This window comes from Salvia hispanica, chromosome 2 (genome assembly GCF_023119035.1).
Source record: "Salvia hispanica cultivar TCC Black 2014 chromosome 2, UniMelb_Shisp_WGS_1.0, whole genome shotgun sequence".
NCBI classification, from domain to species: domain Eukaryota; kingdom Viridiplantae; phylum Streptophyta; class Magnoliopsida; order Lamiales; family Lamiaceae; genus Salvia; species Salvia hispanica.
The window spans coordinates 25,269,679-25,288,056 of record NC_062966.1 but is presented as its reverse complement, the minus strand read 5'-3'; the positions used below and the strand labels follow the sequence as shown (position 1 = coordinate 25,288,056).

The window sequence follows — 18,378 nt, the reverse complement described above, 5'->3', positions numbered from 1 at the left end:
CACATCAATCATCATGATCTTCTTATCCATGTATGTCTCTGCAAACAGCTTTAGAAGTTTGTGAAACACTACTAAGAATCATTGTTAGCAACATCACATGAACATCTAAAATGGTAGAGCTAGGTACTACAAAAGAACTCCTAGAATATGAATATAACAAAATTAGGTGTTTTTGATCATCCCTTTGCATCAAATCATTCCAGTAATATGGGAATTCAATCTATATCTGCAAACACAGATATAGTTAACTCGATATATAGTCGAACGGGATTAATAGAAAGAAACTGAAAAATCTCGTTTCCGCAGAGCATACAAACACAGATATAGCTAGCTTCGTCATACTGATTCATATTAACAGTGGATAAAGCAAGTCCTCGCGAACTTAAATGCTTGAAAGCTTTGCATATGTAAGTTAGAATTTGTATCAAACAGGAGCATGTTTTCATTTCTACAAGAAAATCTAGAGGTTTAAGAATTGTTGCGTGTTGAGCTAAAGGTGAAATCGAAGCAACAAGCCGTCTTAAGGTAGCTTTTCCATATCTTCATCAGTTGGCTTGATCCGCCGGTATAATGTCAAGATTCGGATATAGAAATCACACACAAAGAGCAACAAAAATATACCACAGATTAACATTATTATCAGAACAGCTTAATGTTGAAACTTGTAAACATATCTATGAACAATACACCTTGCGGAAAGCTGTGGCATTATGTAATGACTAAAGAAACAAATTAAATTGACTCAATATTAATTGTCTCGTATCTATTTATGAGAGTCAAATACACCTTGTTGAGTAACACTTATATAGAAGAAAACAATCTTAAGTCATAATACAAACAAAAGTTTTACCTAAAGCATAAACAAATGAAAGATATATGTAGAAACAAACACAATATTAAACCTAAATTCATCACATATAATTCGATTACAATATTACCCTGGATGACAGAATTCAAAAATCAATTCGAGGGATAATCTAAAAAATGTATTTAAAATTTGATTGAGGGGTTTGTTAAATAGGCTTGATAAAATGTTCAAATTCGAGCTGTCTTTATTTCCATGGCGGTTTGAATTGAACCTCTTCATTTTGTAACTTCAATGTTCACCAAAATCAGAGATAATAATAATTATTATTATTATAAAAATAATAACGACGACCATGATTTATGATGATTATGATGTAAATTAATGACGACGAAAAGTGTATTAATCAGACTAATGTGAAACTGATATAGACAAAGAGAGGTCTGCCAATTCGTGTTTAGACCAATTAGATTTGAGCTAGAGTACCCCTCACTTGAATTCATTAATTTGAAAATTGATTGAGATGGATTGGTTTTGTTTAAAAAGGAAATGAAGATAGAAAACGATTAATGACTAATAAGGCCAGACAGATTTGTTTTTTAGGTATTATAACACACTATTTTGTACTTCTTCGATAGAAAATCATTTTTATGTTGTAATTATAAGTATAAATTATAAAAATAAATTTATATTCTTTTAAAGTTTTATCGATGTTTATTCATTGATTGTATCGACGATAATGAACCAAAATGGTACAACCATTCAATATCAATTTACTTCCGTTTTTATAATTTTTTTAAAAATAAAGTACTTATTTGAAATACTATAACATCACCAGCACTCCATAGTAATTACTAATTATAAATGCATCTAAATATAATTAGCACATAATTCATGGGTACAGTAGTACACCTTGTTCCAACGTGGCTTCGCCACCGGTAATAATACTGAAATATTATTGATGCATCGAGGAATTAGAATGAATATTTGATTGGTCACGGTATGTTATACTATATCATTCACTGCGCACCTAGCTTTATTGATTCAAAGAATTTGGAGATAATATATAGAACTGAAGAATAAATACTAAATACTCAGCTTGATTAGATTGGCATGCTCTAAATTTAACCAGAAGCTACATTTCACTTTTATTTTCAAATTTATTCCATTCTCACACAATTTTATTTCTCCATACTACATGTGTCCATTAATATAAATATCTCATTTATATATATTCCTCTGTCCCACAAGAAATGAAACGTTTTTCCTTTTGGATTGTCCCATTAAAAATAAAACGTTTCTTAAAATAGAAATAACTTTATCTCTACTTTTCTCTCTCTCTTACTTTACTCTCTCTTCTTTAACTCACAAAACAACACTATATAAAATCTTGTGTCGAAAAGTAAACGTTTCATATTTATTGGGACGGAGGGAGTATTAAAATACAATTCTAAATGACTTCCACAGAGGATCCGCACTGGTGGGTAGGATCTCCTTTTTTTTTCAAAAGAAATCTTATTTAAATTTAAAATTTTGTAATTTTTTATTCTCTTTAAACTAAGGAACAATTTTTTCAGCTTAGGAAAGAGTAAGGTCCCTATTCTTTGACTTTTGTTGTTATTATCACCATTGTGTGTAATTATTTGAATTTCTGTTTATGATGAGACAGAGAGCTTATCCACCGTCATCACGTTAAATTTATTCATAATTTGACTTCGATCCGCTTCACAATTTTAAATTTTATTTTTTCACAATCCATTATTTTAAATTCTTAGCGGAAAGAAAAAATATATACAAGAATCATACTCAATCAAGTACAATAAAATCTTCAAAATTAAATCCTAGATAATCACATAAATCATCTCACAATTTTATTTTATTTTCAAACAAATAGAATCTTAAAAATAAGAAACGTGGTGAATTGCTTATTCAAAAAGTCGAGATCCAAGTGGCCGGAAGAGGGGGTCAAACGACCTACCACCGCCGGCCAAGAATGCCGCTGAAAGTTTTCATTAATCAAACTTTGGAGTTATCATCGACCTCACAATGCCGTTGCTCAATCTTTGTAGAATAGGCGGTGACACTGACCGGCTAAATAGATGATAGAAACATATAGATTCAGGTTTGAGAGAGACAAGGAGAGTCAATGAGAAAGAAAAGGAAGAAGCATGTAGATATAAGAGAAATGGAATAGACTAGGTCCTCTCCCAAGAATGGTGCCCTAATTAAAATATGATTTTAAATAAAGTATTAAATAAGCTAAGTCAGAATTTATAAATTTAATTAATTTTGGGTCTAGTCGATATAACAAATATGTTAGGATTAAGTAGTGTTTATTTTGTTCACACGAGTGAACAAAATAAGAAAACAGAGATGAAAAGGAGGAGAGACAACACGAGTTAGAGACAACATTGAAAAGAAGAAAATGTAAAATCATGACGAATCGTAGACGATGACCATCTTTACTTGGTTAGACTTTCTTATTTCCAACTCCATACAATGGTAGATGATAAGGACTTATTTGGCGACGACCTTCACTGTATCGATCTCACAAATTATATTTTCAGAAATTTCTTTGGATCAGGGGTGGAGTCACTTGAGGAGGGTAGGGTGCAAATGCCCCACTCAAAATATTGTTTTTTTTACTATTTTCTTCTTTATTTTTTGCAAAATTTTCGATTTCTTTTATAAATGCTCTCGCTCAAATTCTAAAAATTTCTTTATATATAATATTTTTTGCCCCTTTTGAAGTGAATTCTTGGCTTCGCTCCTGGATAAATATAAATGCACCTACCCATGACCAATATTGAAAAGAATACATATTTAGTCTTTGAGTTAAATCAATTTACTTCAATTAAATCGTCAGACGTTACATTGAAAAATATAAATGCACCACCTGCCCCCATCAATGTTCAAACTGTCAATACTAGTTTGAGCTTCATTAGCACTGCCAATTGCCACCAATCACCATGCTACACCATCAAAACAAACAACTTACAATGCAACAAAACGTTATTATTGATACGATATTATTGTTTTTTAACGTTATAATTATTTTCCTACTACTAATGTTGTCTCTATGTGGTCACAATATGAAGCCAACTGCAATCTATGCATTTCACATATTGCTACATCATACTACTATAAAACAGAGTAACAAACACACATACACAACATAATTGAGTTTTAATTTAAACAATTTTAAGTTTGGGTTCCATTAAAATTCAATTTAGTGCCCCCACCTTATCAATACATGACTAGTGGGCCCCATTGTGACCACCAATTTTAATCTAATAATCATCAATAAAAGATGGTTTATTTATGATATGATCACTCAACAAGGGATGGACCTAGTCCATCAAATTTCAATCTGGTGGCCCATAAATTACTTAATTATGTCTATTTATTTTCTCAAATAATTATAGGTGTTGAAATAAATACAAGCTTCATAATTTTTCCTAATCTATACACATAGCCTATTGCATAATTGTCAACTATGCTAAACACTATAGTTGCTACTCAAAAGCATCTTTTTAAAATTAAAATATTCTAAAACACAACCTGAAGATAATTATAACTTAATTGAAAAAAAAAAGATGATTAGAGTGGAGAGCATGAGAGGGCTTTGAGATTTCGGTATCAAATTCCCATAAAGCAAGAAAAGCATGACTGAAGATATAATTAAGAAAAAACATTGATTACAACTTTAATTAATTTAGCTATAGATATAGATTCCACTCATTTGAGAGTGCAAAATCCCATGCATCAATCCTTATTTAAATTCGTGGGATTTGACCAATCAGGATCAAGACACGCAGAAAAGGTTAAATCTGAGGTCATTAGTGTAGCTGCACTTATTATTACCTAATTTTTTTTTGTATAATTTTATGTCTATATATATATGTCTATATATATATATATATAGAAGCCTGGTCCTGGCTCCCCATCATTCTCAATCTTTAACCTATAGTGTAACATTATTTGTCTGTATTTAAAATGGAGCAGCAAACTATTTGCATATATACAAGTCAATTATGCACTGCATATTATGAAAAAGCTTTCATGTTTGAGTAATTAGTTTGATCAATCCCTCCTCCTACAAAGTGCTCACTTCTCAGTTTCTGTCATTACCATGGCCCGGCGGCCGCGGCGGCGCCTCCTTCACTTAACAAGTTTCTGTTTTTGCAGGAGAATTGGTATTGCTGAAAAGGTTAGTTGTCACTTATCATGAACTAGTACTATTTGTTTTTTTTTTCAGTTCACATATTTGTTGTTAATTTGAACTGGTTTCAGACATATTAAGAATCATGAGTTTGGTGGTGTGTTTTTTTTTTCTCAGGTGATCACAAGTTTTAACATCTGATGATCAAGTTTAGGGAAATTGTGCTGTTCTTTTTTTGTTTTTTGTAGCTTAGCACATTTGCTTGTTGCAAGTTGTAAGATTTAACACTTTGTAATCAAGAATCAAACTTTTGTGTGACAAATGGAAGATAGTGTTGTTTTTAATGTTTGTGTTTTCGATATTCACAAAGCTTATACGGGTTGGGTTCTGTTGGGTTTCGATCCTCGAGCAAATGCATTTGTCGAATTTAAATATATTTCATCGGAAGTAGCATCTACAAAACTGAAAAATCCGGCAAGGTAAAGCGAAAGGCGGTTTTCGATTGTCAAGAATAAGAAAAATTATTGTACAGTACAACAGAATCATCTTACTCTGGCAGAGTTTGAAGGAAAACAGACTAATAATGAGAAGACTGCTCCATATATAGGGGCAAACCAGTAATTACACACTGGTCATGAAAATGAGAAGAAGCCTAATGCATAATTCTTGTGCTGCTGCTACTATTCACATGCCAATTTTGTGTCGAAACTGCTTAAGCATATGGCGAAGGCTTGAAATGCAGACAAAGGATATCGATAATCCATCGTAAACATATCTTTACCAACCTTACCAAATTGTAATATGATCTTGTCGTGATCAGACTGGTTCGGTTGGGACGGGGTTGGGGCGCCAGCGGCTGCTGCAGGAGTCGCGGCAATCAGCTGGAAATTCTTGACTGATGCGACCGTTACCCTTCCTCTGAAGTTGAGGCACCAGCACTGCAGTTGTTCGTGCCACCTCGGAGCCTTGTTTTTCAGAACTAAGGGCCTATCCTTTCCACCATCTTCTTCCCCGCGTGGACCGGCTATGTCTGAAAAGCGAGCACTGCTGAACTCTGTTGAGCTAGCTATCGATTTAGATAAGGAAATACTCCTGAATGAGTCTTCGAGAGGGCGGGGAAGTAGCTCGGGTTGGCCAGGGACAGAACCACCGGGCTCGAGTGAAGAAACGGGGATTGTGTGCATGGCACAGTGCATCCTACGAGGACCCCTTGTGCCAAGCACATTAAGCTCGTATGCGACTTGTGCAATGTTGTAACTTCCACTGGGGACTTTTGGCGAAACTTTCTTTGAGTAGAACCTGCGGCTGGTACGACCAGGTGGGGAGATGTTGGAGTTGTTGTGTGGTGGCTGTGTGTCATAAATTATGAACTTGGTTCCAAGAAAATTGGACCTGATCAGAGAAAGGAAGCAAATGCGGTCAGTTAAATACAACTATAAATACAACTCCGGTGTCCCTTCACAAGTCACAACCCCCATGTACAAAATCAAATAACTAAGTGAATATTAGCTTCTTCATTAACCAAGTGTATTTTAGCTTCTGCATGATGGGTAGATGGATTCCATTCTACATAACATCTACACAATTTTAGTGGATTTTGCCTTGGATGTCATAAGGAAGCAAGAACAAGAATCCTAGAAATGTTATTCAGAGACTTTGTTAAAAGGAATGAGAGAATGAATATGGATGATCTTATTGTGAGATTTAACAAAATTCTTAGTCTGTCTACAACAATAATATGCAGCACTATGTAAATCCCTTCTCAAACAATGTGATGATTGGATGGCCAGATTATGGCAAAGCTCAGAGGAAAGAAACTGTGGCTTACGAAATATACTCACCTGACTTTACCAATATAGCTGCGGTCTGATCTTGATATGCTATAAGCATCCATCGATATCACATACTCTGTACAAGTAGTTCGGCGGACCCGTTTTGCAGAAAGAAGAAATTTACCATTTTCGACAAGCAACACTGCAAAAATTAGGAATATTAACAAATTAGATGAAAAGAATATAAAAGGTAAAATAAAGTACAGTAAAAGTGCAAATTCACTTAAACCCCTACACCCTAGTCACTCAGCAAGCATGCATTCATCCTACCAGCTTATTATCCTTTTCAAATTATTAAAAAAAGTGGAGGTTTCCACAACCAATGGTCGGTATCAAAATCTCCAAATTTAGAGTGTAAAACTGCATCATTCAGAAACAGGAACTCAATAATTCTTTTCTTTATTGAAATAACTAGGTTCTTTATCAAAATACTAGGTCAACTATAAAAATCATGTCAGAATCCTATGTGACCCCACACATGGAAAGCAATTCATTTATTAAAAAGAATATATATGGAGAGCTATTAGCTAATTAGTTGTATCATCAGGCTTGGAGTGGTAAACATAAAAAGTGAGCAAGTATTATGATACAGAACTTCAAACTGAAGAACTACTATGAAAGAGCTAATGAAACTCTACTGGTAGCTTTTTAAAAAGCCAACACCAATGGCATGGATAGAAAAAGCTTTGGAAAACTCTTTCAGCAATAACTTACTTGGGAAATGGGAAATGGTTCCGCAGGGTAACACCAAAGAAAAAGAATAAATTTTTGGCTCATTAGATAGCTCCTCATTCATCCTCAGATATAATAACATATGTAAATAGAACTTTTTTCAGGAATACTATGAATGTCTTGCTATTCCAATCTCTTGAAAAGTCAATTTCCTATTTAGAAAGTATAATTATAACCAAAACAGAACAAATCACAATGGTTTCACAACTCTGGAACTCAGAGTGGGACTATGCATAACCCTCAATGCTACAAAGGATTACAATTTTACTTAAATCACCAGAAATTAATGTGACTGGCATGTTAATAGACATCTCTAAAATTTTATATACAGCTTTGTGAAAAAGTTAATACGTATGAATTTCAATCAATAAAACATACATTGAACTGAAGCAAATGCAAAACAGCATACTATAACTGAATTATCTAGTTTACTATGATCATGTGGTCACAAACACAACATGAATATAAAGCGATACTAGGTTCATCAAGCAACTAAAACTAAAATCAATAATAAAAGAAGCAGGGTTTCATCATAAACATCAAGGTTTTAGTTTTACATACACTGTCAGTATCAAATACTTAGACTTGTCTTTCTTAATATTTATCAAATACATACCAGGACTAAGGCACAGAAATAGTTGGTAAGTCAACTTAGACTTGTCTCTCTTAATGAAACACTGGATCATTCCATCTCGAAACCCTGGCTGCATATGAGAAACACAGTATACTTTTAGCAATACATTAATCATCAGGTAACCAACCAAGTCCAACTATCACTTTCTGACTGGCTTGACAAGCAAAAGGTAATAGCAAAATCAATGTAAAAAAATAAAGAAGCGCTAACCTGCTTGAGGGATACTGGAAAGGTCAACTTTCCAGACAATTCAGGGCATTGAACAATTTCTTTGCACATCTCCCTCCATGACCGGCAAACAGCTCCACATGCCACCACATGCTTTCGGGCAGGCCATGTACTCTCACTCTCTTCCAATCTCTTGATCACATCATAGAGCAATTCAGGTGGAAGGCCAGCCCAACAACTGGTCTGAATAACTTCAGGCTGGTCGTGCAACTCATGGACTGCACCATGAGACTTCCCACGGTGGTTAGTGTGCAGCCTCACATCAAAACTCCGCCTCGACAAGCTTCCAATACTATCCCTTAAGTCACGAGCTAGGCTGCGGAACGACATCTACCGAAGTAACACTACCACTAGTCAATTAACACACTTGAACTTCTTATCCTGCCCTTTCAAGCTTATCTGCATTTGGAAGCACTGGAATTATCAGCCACAGAGGTTAAATTCAAATCATTAGCATCTTTCACACAGAAGCTAGAGCAGTTCATCATATGTCTTTATCAAAATAACTTTTTCTATAGCTTAACCACAAAGGAAATAAAGAAGAACGAGGACAAGCGCAAAGCAAGAAAAGAAGATTCCCCAAAAGAAGAAGCTCAAATGGCAAAAAAAAAGCAGATCAAACGCTATATTTTAATCAACGAGCAGTTTCCCCTTTCCCGCTTATTTAACATATTCTAAAACCAAAATGCTGTAAATCCATCAACAGGAAATAACAGAATCCCCAAAAATGTAATACTTACTATATGATTATATCTTCAAAAAAGGAAATGGAAACATATGTTCAAATCCAGACTAAATTCCTAAACATAACCTCGAGTCTCAAAAACATCAATTCCAAGGATGAATCACATAAGCAGGCCAGATTAGTCGATTAATTCTCCTATTCAACCTCTAAATTACTCAACTACACTCCAGAACTGGAACTAAAATTGAAAAATGAAACGAAGAAGAAATGAGCAGTCTCACATTATCACTGAAATAGGCGCAGCCATTGACAAGCAGATAGCTTCAATTGAATGCCAAAAGAGGAAATGGCGAGAAGAGGCGGATGGTATATTGATGGCGACGGCGGTAGTTGTGAAAATGCGAGCGGATTTGTTCCTTGAGATTGAAACACACGGCGGTTTGGGTGAGAGGTAGGTTTCTCTCTCTAGAAAACTGCTTGTGTGTGTCGGACTCCACTCCCTGTCACGGGCAACCCCTGCTTTGCTTTTTAACAACCAAAAACATTATAAATCCAAGCTGTTAAATTCAATCCTCTTTTACTTTTATTTATGATTTTCAATTTGGAAATTGAAATGGTGTGGAGTCAGAATGCAGCATTCACAAAAATCACTTATCGGGAATCCAGAATAATTAAGAATCATGTTTTAATCTCTATTGACTAGCTTTTATAAAATGGGAAATTTCATTTAAATCATACTACTAGGAACTTTGACTTTTGGTCAATATTAATTATTATGAAATCATAATGTTATACTCCCTCCGTCCCCCATTAGGAGTAGTACTTTGACCGGACACGGGTTTTAAGAAATGTAAAGAAAAGTTGGTTAAAAAAGTTAGTGGAATGTGGGACCCGCTTTTTTATATTGGTTTTATAATAAAATGAGAGTGAAATGAGTTAGTGAAATGTGGGACCTACTTACTATTTATGGTAAAAATGAAGTGCTACTCTTAGTTGGGGACAGACTAAAATGGAAATTAGTAACTCTTATTCGGGGACGGAGGGAGTAGATAATATGATGACAAAACAATCTTGTTTTAATAAAATAATACAATTATAATTTAGTGTTAATTAAAAGATGCTGATACATTCAAAACAATATTGTTTTGTTGTTTTATTATATTGATTTTATCATATTAGTTTAATTATGATAGGCAATTGAAAAAATGAAAATTTATAATTTTATATTTCAGATTTAATATTTATTTGCTCCTCTGTCCCATTTTAAGTGTTTTCGTTTTGAGATGTTTCATTCTAAATGACACATTTCTAAATATAGAAAAATTACTCTCTCTACTTTTTCCTCTTAATTTGACTCACTCACTCACAAAATAACACTGTATAAAATAAAATTCGTATCAAATTAAAAAAAAAAATCTTATAGTGAACAAGAGTATGATTTAAGTGCGAATTAGCTCTTTACGAAATAACTCATCCCACTAGAGTTGTAATTACATTTCTAATCATTGAAGGTATGTATGAGAAATTTATTCGGCATTATTTGATTATCTTAGGATTATCTATTTCTGTAACGGTTTATTTGCATTTCGTGTCTATTATAGTAGCACATTTAATCATTGTGGATCGAGGTCCTATATGTTATTTTTGTTGCTATTCTTTGTATACAGAGTGAATCATTTCTTGTGAAGTCTTTGCAATAATATAAAAGCTTCCTTATTAGGTGGTTGAATTCACACTGAATCTGTAAATATTGTTTACATCATTAATGCTTTCTTATTCAGTCGAGGTTATATTATAACTAATTTGGAATTTATTATAAGTAATTTGGAATTCACATTATTTATCACTCTAACATGGAATTTAGTCCATCCTTTCATGGTTAATACTTCTAAATTTACCTCAAATACATACATGATTGCATAAATTATCTTAATTAGCTGGACAATAATGAGTACTCCCTCCGTCCCAGAAAGATTGTTCAATTTCTGTTTTCACACCCGTTTTGCAAAAAATATAATAAATAGTTAAAGTAGAGAGACAGTAAAGTAAAAGAGAGAATAATGTAGAGAATAGTCTTACCTACATTATTCTTTCTCTTATTTTACTCTATTTCAACTTTACCTATTTATCATTATTTTTGCAAAACGAGTGCAAAAAATGAACTGGGACAATCTTTCTGGGACGGAGGGAGTATTATTAAAATCATCTTAAATCACTGCTCATAGTAAAAACATCTCAAATTCCATGTTAACTTCTAATTATAAATATTAACATAAGCATGAAGTCTTATACAATCAATATTATGTGATTATTGAAATATGGGATATGAAAATATTTTTTTAAACATAGGGTATCACTTAAATTTTTTTTAAATATGTACCTTTCATTTAAATTAATTATATACTAATTTTCATTTTTTTACGAAATTTTTGTATTTTGTTTATTCTAGTAGTATGCTTATTAGAGATTATGAATAATGCTATAAAATTTATGGTGTGGATGCTATAAAATTTATCTTCTAACTAATATGGTTGGCATGGTAGTTCAACACTTTCGGCATGAAAGATACCTTGAGAAATTAAAAATAAACAAATAAAATTTCTTTTCTCTTCGAATTTAATTGAATCTCCTAATATCTCTCCCCCTAGATTACTACTGCTACACCGTTAACAATGTTCAATTAAATCGATCATCTCGAATCATATATCCTACCATTTCGAAGGAATTTTGAAATCGAACTTATAATGTCTAGTGTTTATTTGTAAAAAAGAAATATACAAAATAAAATTTGTGTATTTTTTGCAAAAAAAACAAGAAATCTTTTGACGAGGTTATTGAATTACTAAACTTCATTTTTTTTTATTTTCTTAGTGGCCATTCAAAAGATGTTACTGTCCAGTTAGATACTCATAATCTGATCGAGGAATTTATTTATCGGCTCAAGATTAATTAATTAATTAATTATTCGAGAAGACTTGAGCTTTAAATTAAAAAAATTAGTATTGTTGAGATGTGTGTATCAACTATGAAGCCATTGTATGAAATAACAATATTATTTTTTTAATTCGAAAAGGCCATTTCCTTGGTGGCCTATTGAATTGCATGTTGCAGGCATTAACCTAATCCTACGTCAGTGGATTAATTAACAGATTATTTACACCAATTATTCAACAACTAACCACATTAAGTATTTTTACAACTCACGCCTCATCCTCCATTTGTAAGCAACACAACTTGGTTCACCAAAAAATGTCAATTAGTAATTGAATTATTTTAAAAAGTATTGTCAAGTAGTAAGAATTTTTTACTTTCAAATGAAAATATCTATTTTTGAAAGGTACAAAACAATATTATTAATAGGGTTGACAATTGTGTGCTCCACTGAAAATTTTCATGAATGGTGCATGACCACTTTTAAGTAAATAATGAAATTTTCAGAAAATATATCATTCAAATATAACTTATTTTCAAAATATAATAAGTTGAGAAATTCAAGATACTACCAAGAATTTAGTCAATTCTTCTACTTGCAATCTTTTCGCAATTCACATTATATTTGTCTTGTTAGGTAAGCTACATGCATATCAAAATCAAATTAAATTGAGATAACAAATTGATTTCATCATTAGATCATAGAAGCCCACATGTCTGTTTTCATGCAATACACAAAATAAATAAATAATAATAGTAACTGATTGGATATTGTCTGTGAACCTAACAAAATGCCCCATTTAAAAAGCAAAATATTGGGCGCAAGTTGATTCAGAAAGAGACCTTAGATTAAAAGAAATTAAGTTAGACTTTGAGGAGAAATATGATATGATCCACTATCTCAATAACTGTTTCCAAAAAACACCTTATTTGACTTGTGAATAGAAATCAACACTAATATGAATAATGAATTCCATCAATCTTTTAATTGATGGTCTATCTGTATCTCAATTTATTAGTTGTCCTTAAATATCAGATTGCTATCAAAAGATTTAAAACCATTTATTATGGGATTTGCAAAAGGTGAACAATTTAAGGGATTTTTTAAAAATATCTTCAATCAATGGATGTTGGGGTATAGATTCGACACAATGAGGAGACCTATTTTACATGGATAACAAAAAATAGCAAAATAACGATTGAAGAAGTAAAATAGTACTAGTATTACTACTACTATAAAGTTAATAACTAAGTAGTAAAAATTAAAACCTAATAAGTATTTTAAAAATTGATTTAATGTAACATGTATTGAAAATAAATATTTCTATAATCAGGGACAAATATGATGTTTTTTGTTCGACTTTGAAGAACAATTAGATTTTTCAAGCGATTCAAGTGGTTAACTGCACACTCCCCTAAATCTGTTATTGTTGTTAACGAATTCGACTAATTTTCTTCACCACGTGAATCATGAATCAAGTGAAGAAATATATACAAGTATATTTTGAAATATCTATTTCACTACCAAAACTTATGGCAGTCTCTACCAAGGTTTTTATATATTATAAAAATGTGGATAATTTCTTATTTACTTCTTTTTATCATCAATTGATAAAAAATTCTATAATTAGAATATAGTAGTAATTCATAACGTACACTTGAAGCTTGCTAAATAAACCCATTTAATAGGTCCAATGATTTTATGCTTGACCATTGGAATAAAGGGTTGGGCTAGACAGTTTAAAACTAGGCCTGAGTGGCTTCCTTGGCCCATGTATATTCAACTAGCCCAACCCAGTGAAAACAAATTTAAATTAAATTGCTTTTAAGAAACGAAAAATTATATAGGTGTAAAAACGAATTTTAAATCTAAATTACAAATATTTTTTAAAATAATTTTTACATGAATTCGATGCAATTCCCATTTCAAAACATTCCCCTGCATCACAATATATATTTCAACAAAACATTCAATATTTTCACTCATTTCCAACCCATATCAATATTTAATCCATACATAATCAACTCAACTATAAATCACAAAGGAATACAACATAAGTTACAATTTTAAAGCAAGTGTGACAACCTAATAATACAATACTAATGATTCATTTATAAGTAATCAAACCAAAATACCAAGAAATCAGTCAGAATTTCTTGTGTATCACTATGCAGCAGAAGAGTTACCCTCAAGGAATTCCATTGAATATAAAAGAGTGGAATACATCACTATTGTTCACTTCCAAATAGTACTAAGAATCACAGTAGTATCATTTTCCATGATTTCTTCGTAATATAAAACGTATATTATAATACATTCATCCGCTTCAGAATATCTTCATTTTAATCCTCTTCATCGGTATCCTTGTGATCGTACGTATATTCGTCATTATGCTCTTCCTCGTCCTCCTCATCTCTATTCTCATATAGTGTACAGGCAGAGGCGAACCTACATAGAACCTTGGGGTCTCATGAAAACACCAACTTTTGTATCTTTACCTATATGGATTATATTAGGGTCACAAAGTTTGAGTGTACATCGGCTGGCGCAAGTGGCCGAAATTTCAACCCGTCACTTGTGAGATTCGAGTTTGACTCACGTGAGGGCCATAATTTTGCATAATTCTTCCTCAATTTGTTTGTAGCCCTTTTGTTTGGTGAACACTGCTCTTTTTTTTTTTATCAAATATGTTTTGTCAACACTTCTCCTTTTTTCTAAAATAGACGAGGACAAACTATTAATTTCAAATTATACAAACTTAGCAATAAAGATAAGCTATTAATTTTAAGTTATACACATAATTTTTTTTCATTTTGTTAACACTTAGTATCATTTTTTTCTAATTGTCAAAGTTATTAATTTTAAAATATACTACTCACTTTGCAATAATTTTATTTATTTATTTTTATTTTGTTAACCCTTCACATTTTTCCAACTACTTTTATCGATAATATATATACATCTAGTTATCGTCACCTTTTTATTGTTTGTCATTCACTATAACTATATATGTCACAACTTCTTTATCACTCATGCCACAACTACTTGCGGTGAGGTAAATATCAAAAAATACTCTGCAATTATTAATAGGGAGTAAATTTGGACCCCCAGCCGCGAAATCCTACGTCCGCACCTGTGGACAGGTTGAACCTTTGATATTATATTACTCCCTCCGTCCCAGATTAAGAGTCACTTTTTGGCATAAAAGTCCGTCCCAGTTTAATAGTCACTTTTAGAATTTTTCATATTTGGTCATACAATTTTATCCCATTCTTTATCAAAATTACATAAAAATGTCATTATCTACATTAAAATAAATCAAAACAAAAATAAAAAATCAAAAGGGACCCACCTTCAACCAACTCCACCATCTCACTTCATTTATTACACACTCTATCATCTCACTTCATTTATTACACACTCCACCATTTCTTAAAACCCGAGTCATAATAATAAGTGACTCCAAATGTGAGACGGAGAGTGTATTTGATTTATCTTGCAATAATAGTTTAATAAATAAGAACAAGGCATCATGCCATTATGAATCAAATTTAATAATAGTATAATATATATTCACTATTATGGCGCAACAATGATAAGTGATGAAGATTTATAATTATAGTGAATTTGCTCTATTTATACTCATTATGACCATAAATATTTATAATTTTAATAATTTACCATATTTGAAAAATATTTTGAATTTAAGTAAAGATTTGTATTTAGCAACAAATATATTTATTATATTTAATATTACATGCAGTTTTATTTATAAATCCGTAATTTATTCACACATAGCAGCGGCTTCTTACACGCATTCAATTTCCACCATTAATGGAGCAAAATTCTTCATAAATCTGCCATCAGAACTCATCACCAACATCCTCTCACGCCTCCCTCTCCCGATGCATTTCAATCAGCAAATGTGTCTGCAAAACATGGCTCAATTTAATCGATTCCGACGATTTCCCCAAATCCAAAATCAAAACCCCACCCGCCCTAGCTCGCCTGATTCCGACGGAGAACAACTCAATTCGATGCACAATTTTCGAATTCGAAGACGAAGACAAAGCCGATGTGGAGAGCCACTCTCTTCACCAACTCACAGATCTCGAAATCCCTTGCCAAAATTCAGAATCAATACATCAATCTCGGGCAGGTAATGGATTGCTTCTTCTACACTCATCGCTAGAGCCTCACATTTACATATGCAATCCGATACTCGTGAATATATTGCGATCTGCTGCCCCGATGAATGCTCCGCGCCGGATTTGTCGAGTTTTGGATTTGGCGTGAGCAAAATAAGTGGGCAATTTAAGGTCGTCTGAGTTAATTGGTCCCGACACGGCGACACGACCCTCACTTTATATACACCCTCGGAACAGGAACGTGGAGGCGCATTGAACCCGGCCCTACTATTGGTTACAGATTTTCTTTCAATGCCAATGCGTACGATCGGATGTAATGGCAACCTCCATTGGACACTATATGATTACGATAATATCTATATGATCGGTGCTTTTGATCTCGAAACAGAACGTTTTAGCATCTTCTCACCTCCCTCCGAGGATGGCCTCATTCTATCTTATTATAAAGTTGGGGTTGTGGTGTTGAATGTTTGGAGGGACTGTCTCGTTCTGTCTTACAAACTGAACCGATTTTTTGTCATTTAGTTGATGAAGGAATATCAAGTCGAGGAGTCTTGGACCATAATGTACCAGATTAGTCTTGATTCTAATCATGGTTTTCGTGCTCGTTGGAATTTGATGCATGTTTATCTAATCAAACTTTACGAAAATGGTGATGTTTTGATGTTTATGGAAAATATGTGTCTCATCTACTACTCCAACAAGATGAGAACTATTCGGCAAATCAATGTGCTCATGGATGGAACTTCAAAGAATGACATGGTATCTGTTGTGAATTGCACTCCTAGCCTTTTCTCACTCAAGAATTTTGGAGTTGAGAATGTGATCTCGTTCTAGTTCATAATGTTCATCTACAAATGTGCTTTGTCGTCATATGGTTGTGTTTGTGTCGAAGGTTTCTTGTAACTTTGAGATACTTACTTTTGACTTTGGCTATAGACATGTGACTACTTTAGGTTGTCTAAATTTTATTGTCTAAAATTAAATAAAATCATAAATACTCCCCTCGTCCCAAGGAAGATGACCCATTTCTTGGACAGCACGAGATTTTATGCAACTTTATTTTGTGTGTTAAATGAAGAGAGTAAAGTAAGAAAGAGAGGATAAAGTAGAGATAAATGAGTTTCCATTTTAAGTAATGAGTCATCTTGATTGGGATAAATCAAAAAGGAAAGTGAGTCATCTTTAATGGGACGGAGAGAGTAATAGATTTAAAATACTGACGAAGGGAGTAATTAAATTAGAATTTTGTAATCAGTTTATTCACATACCATGGTTTATAACCATTAGTATATATATATATATATATATATACATAGGTTTGTGTTAAAATGACAACACCTGTTAAAGTGATACCGTGACACCACATATCCAACAATATTATAAATGCTACACAACAATATTATAAACGCCACACAACAATCAACAATCTATAGATTGTTGTGTAGCGTGTTGAATATTGTTGGCCGTGAAAAATTGTTGTATACAGTGTAACATATTGCTGGCCGAGTTTTGTACCTTTTTTTTCTCCACATGACAACTGATTATTCGTCCACGTGTACAAATGATTGGCTAGGAATGGTAATATGGTCTTACTTTAAGAGGTGGTGACACCCTAACACTCCCCTGTATACATATATTTCAAGTTTTCAAGTAACAAAAGAGAGATATTTTATGAAATAAAGAGTCACTGTATTAAAGAAAAGAAGAGAAATATATTCATATCCTTTTAGGGCTAAGGGGTAAAAAGAAAGAACAATGACTTTTAAATGATATTTTCCATTTTCCATACACCAATAACCTTTTTTTTTTTTTTTTTCCAAATTCATAGACCTAAAAGGCATAACCCCTATTTTCCATAAACTAATTTTGAAGTTCACTCTATTTTAATATACAATTGTAAAGTATTCTTGACTTCTTTATAGCACCGCAATTGCAAATGAGAGGGATGTTTTTCTAAATTTTTTTATTTAATTTCAAAATTTGGTCATTTTTTTAACTTTAAATCAAAGATTAGAACGGACAGATAGCAAACAGTCGAGGAGAAGAGTAAAAGTGGTGAGTAAAGAGAAAGGTTCATAGATTTCCATTTTTTTATGTTATAATCCCCATTGTTATACTAATTTGAATTCCTGATTATGATTAGACGTGGAGAGCTTATCCGCAGTAAAATTTATTTGATTTCGATTCGCTTCTCAATTCTATTCTTAAGAATCTATT

General features: G+C 32.6%; 1 protein-coding gene and 1 long non-coding RNA gene across 3 annotated transcripts; one reads left to right on the top strand and one right to left on the bottom strand.

Moving 5' to 3' along the window:
• Positions 1 to 4,745: 4,745 nt before the first annotated feature.
• LOC125207142 lies at positions 4,746 to 5,311 on the top strand. The gene is made up of 2 exons (XR_007173928.1): positions 4,746 to 5,015; positions 5,145 to 5,311. It is a non-coding gene; the product is annotated as an uncharacterized LOC125207142 (long non-coding RNA).
• A 136-nt stretch (positions 5,312 to 5,447) lies between these two features.
• On the bottom strand, positions 5,448 to 9,722 carry LOC125207141 (tubby-like F-box protein 8). Of its 2 annotated transcripts, none has more exons than XM_048106362.1 (5): positions 9,360 to 9,722; positions 8,376 to 8,807; positions 8,148 to 8,235; positions 6,809 to 6,941; positions 5,448 to 6,359 (listed from the first exon to the last, which is right to left on the bottom strand). In XM_048106362.1, exons 2-5 carry the CDS (start codon positions 8,721 to 8,723, stop codon positions 5,648 to 5,650), a joined length of 1,281 nt encoding a protein of 426 aa, XP_047962319.1. In that variant the 5' UTR covers positions 8,724 to 8,807; positions 9,360 to 9,722; the 3' UTR covers positions 5,448 to 5,647. The 2 variants fall into 2 exon arrangements, with proteins under 2 accessions (XP_047962319.1, XP_047962318.1); XM_048106361.1 differs by having other exon boundaries at positions 8,376 to 8,792.
• Positions 9,723 to 18,378: the final 8,656 nt, after the last annotated feature.

Coding starts and splice junctions, on each gene's coding strand:
- LOC125207141 (XM_048106362.1), bottom strand. CDS start 8,723: ATGTCGTTCCGCAGCCTAGCTCGTGACTTAAGGGATAGTATTGGAAGC. Junction 6,942..8,147: donor ATTTCTGTGCCTTAGTCCTG/GTATGTATTTGA, acceptor TAATTTTTGCAG/TGTTGCTTGTCGAAAATGGT. Junction 6,360..6,808: donor AGCTATATTGGTAAAGTCAG/GTGAGTATATTT, acceptor TTCTCTGATCAG/GTCCAATTTTCTTGGAACCA.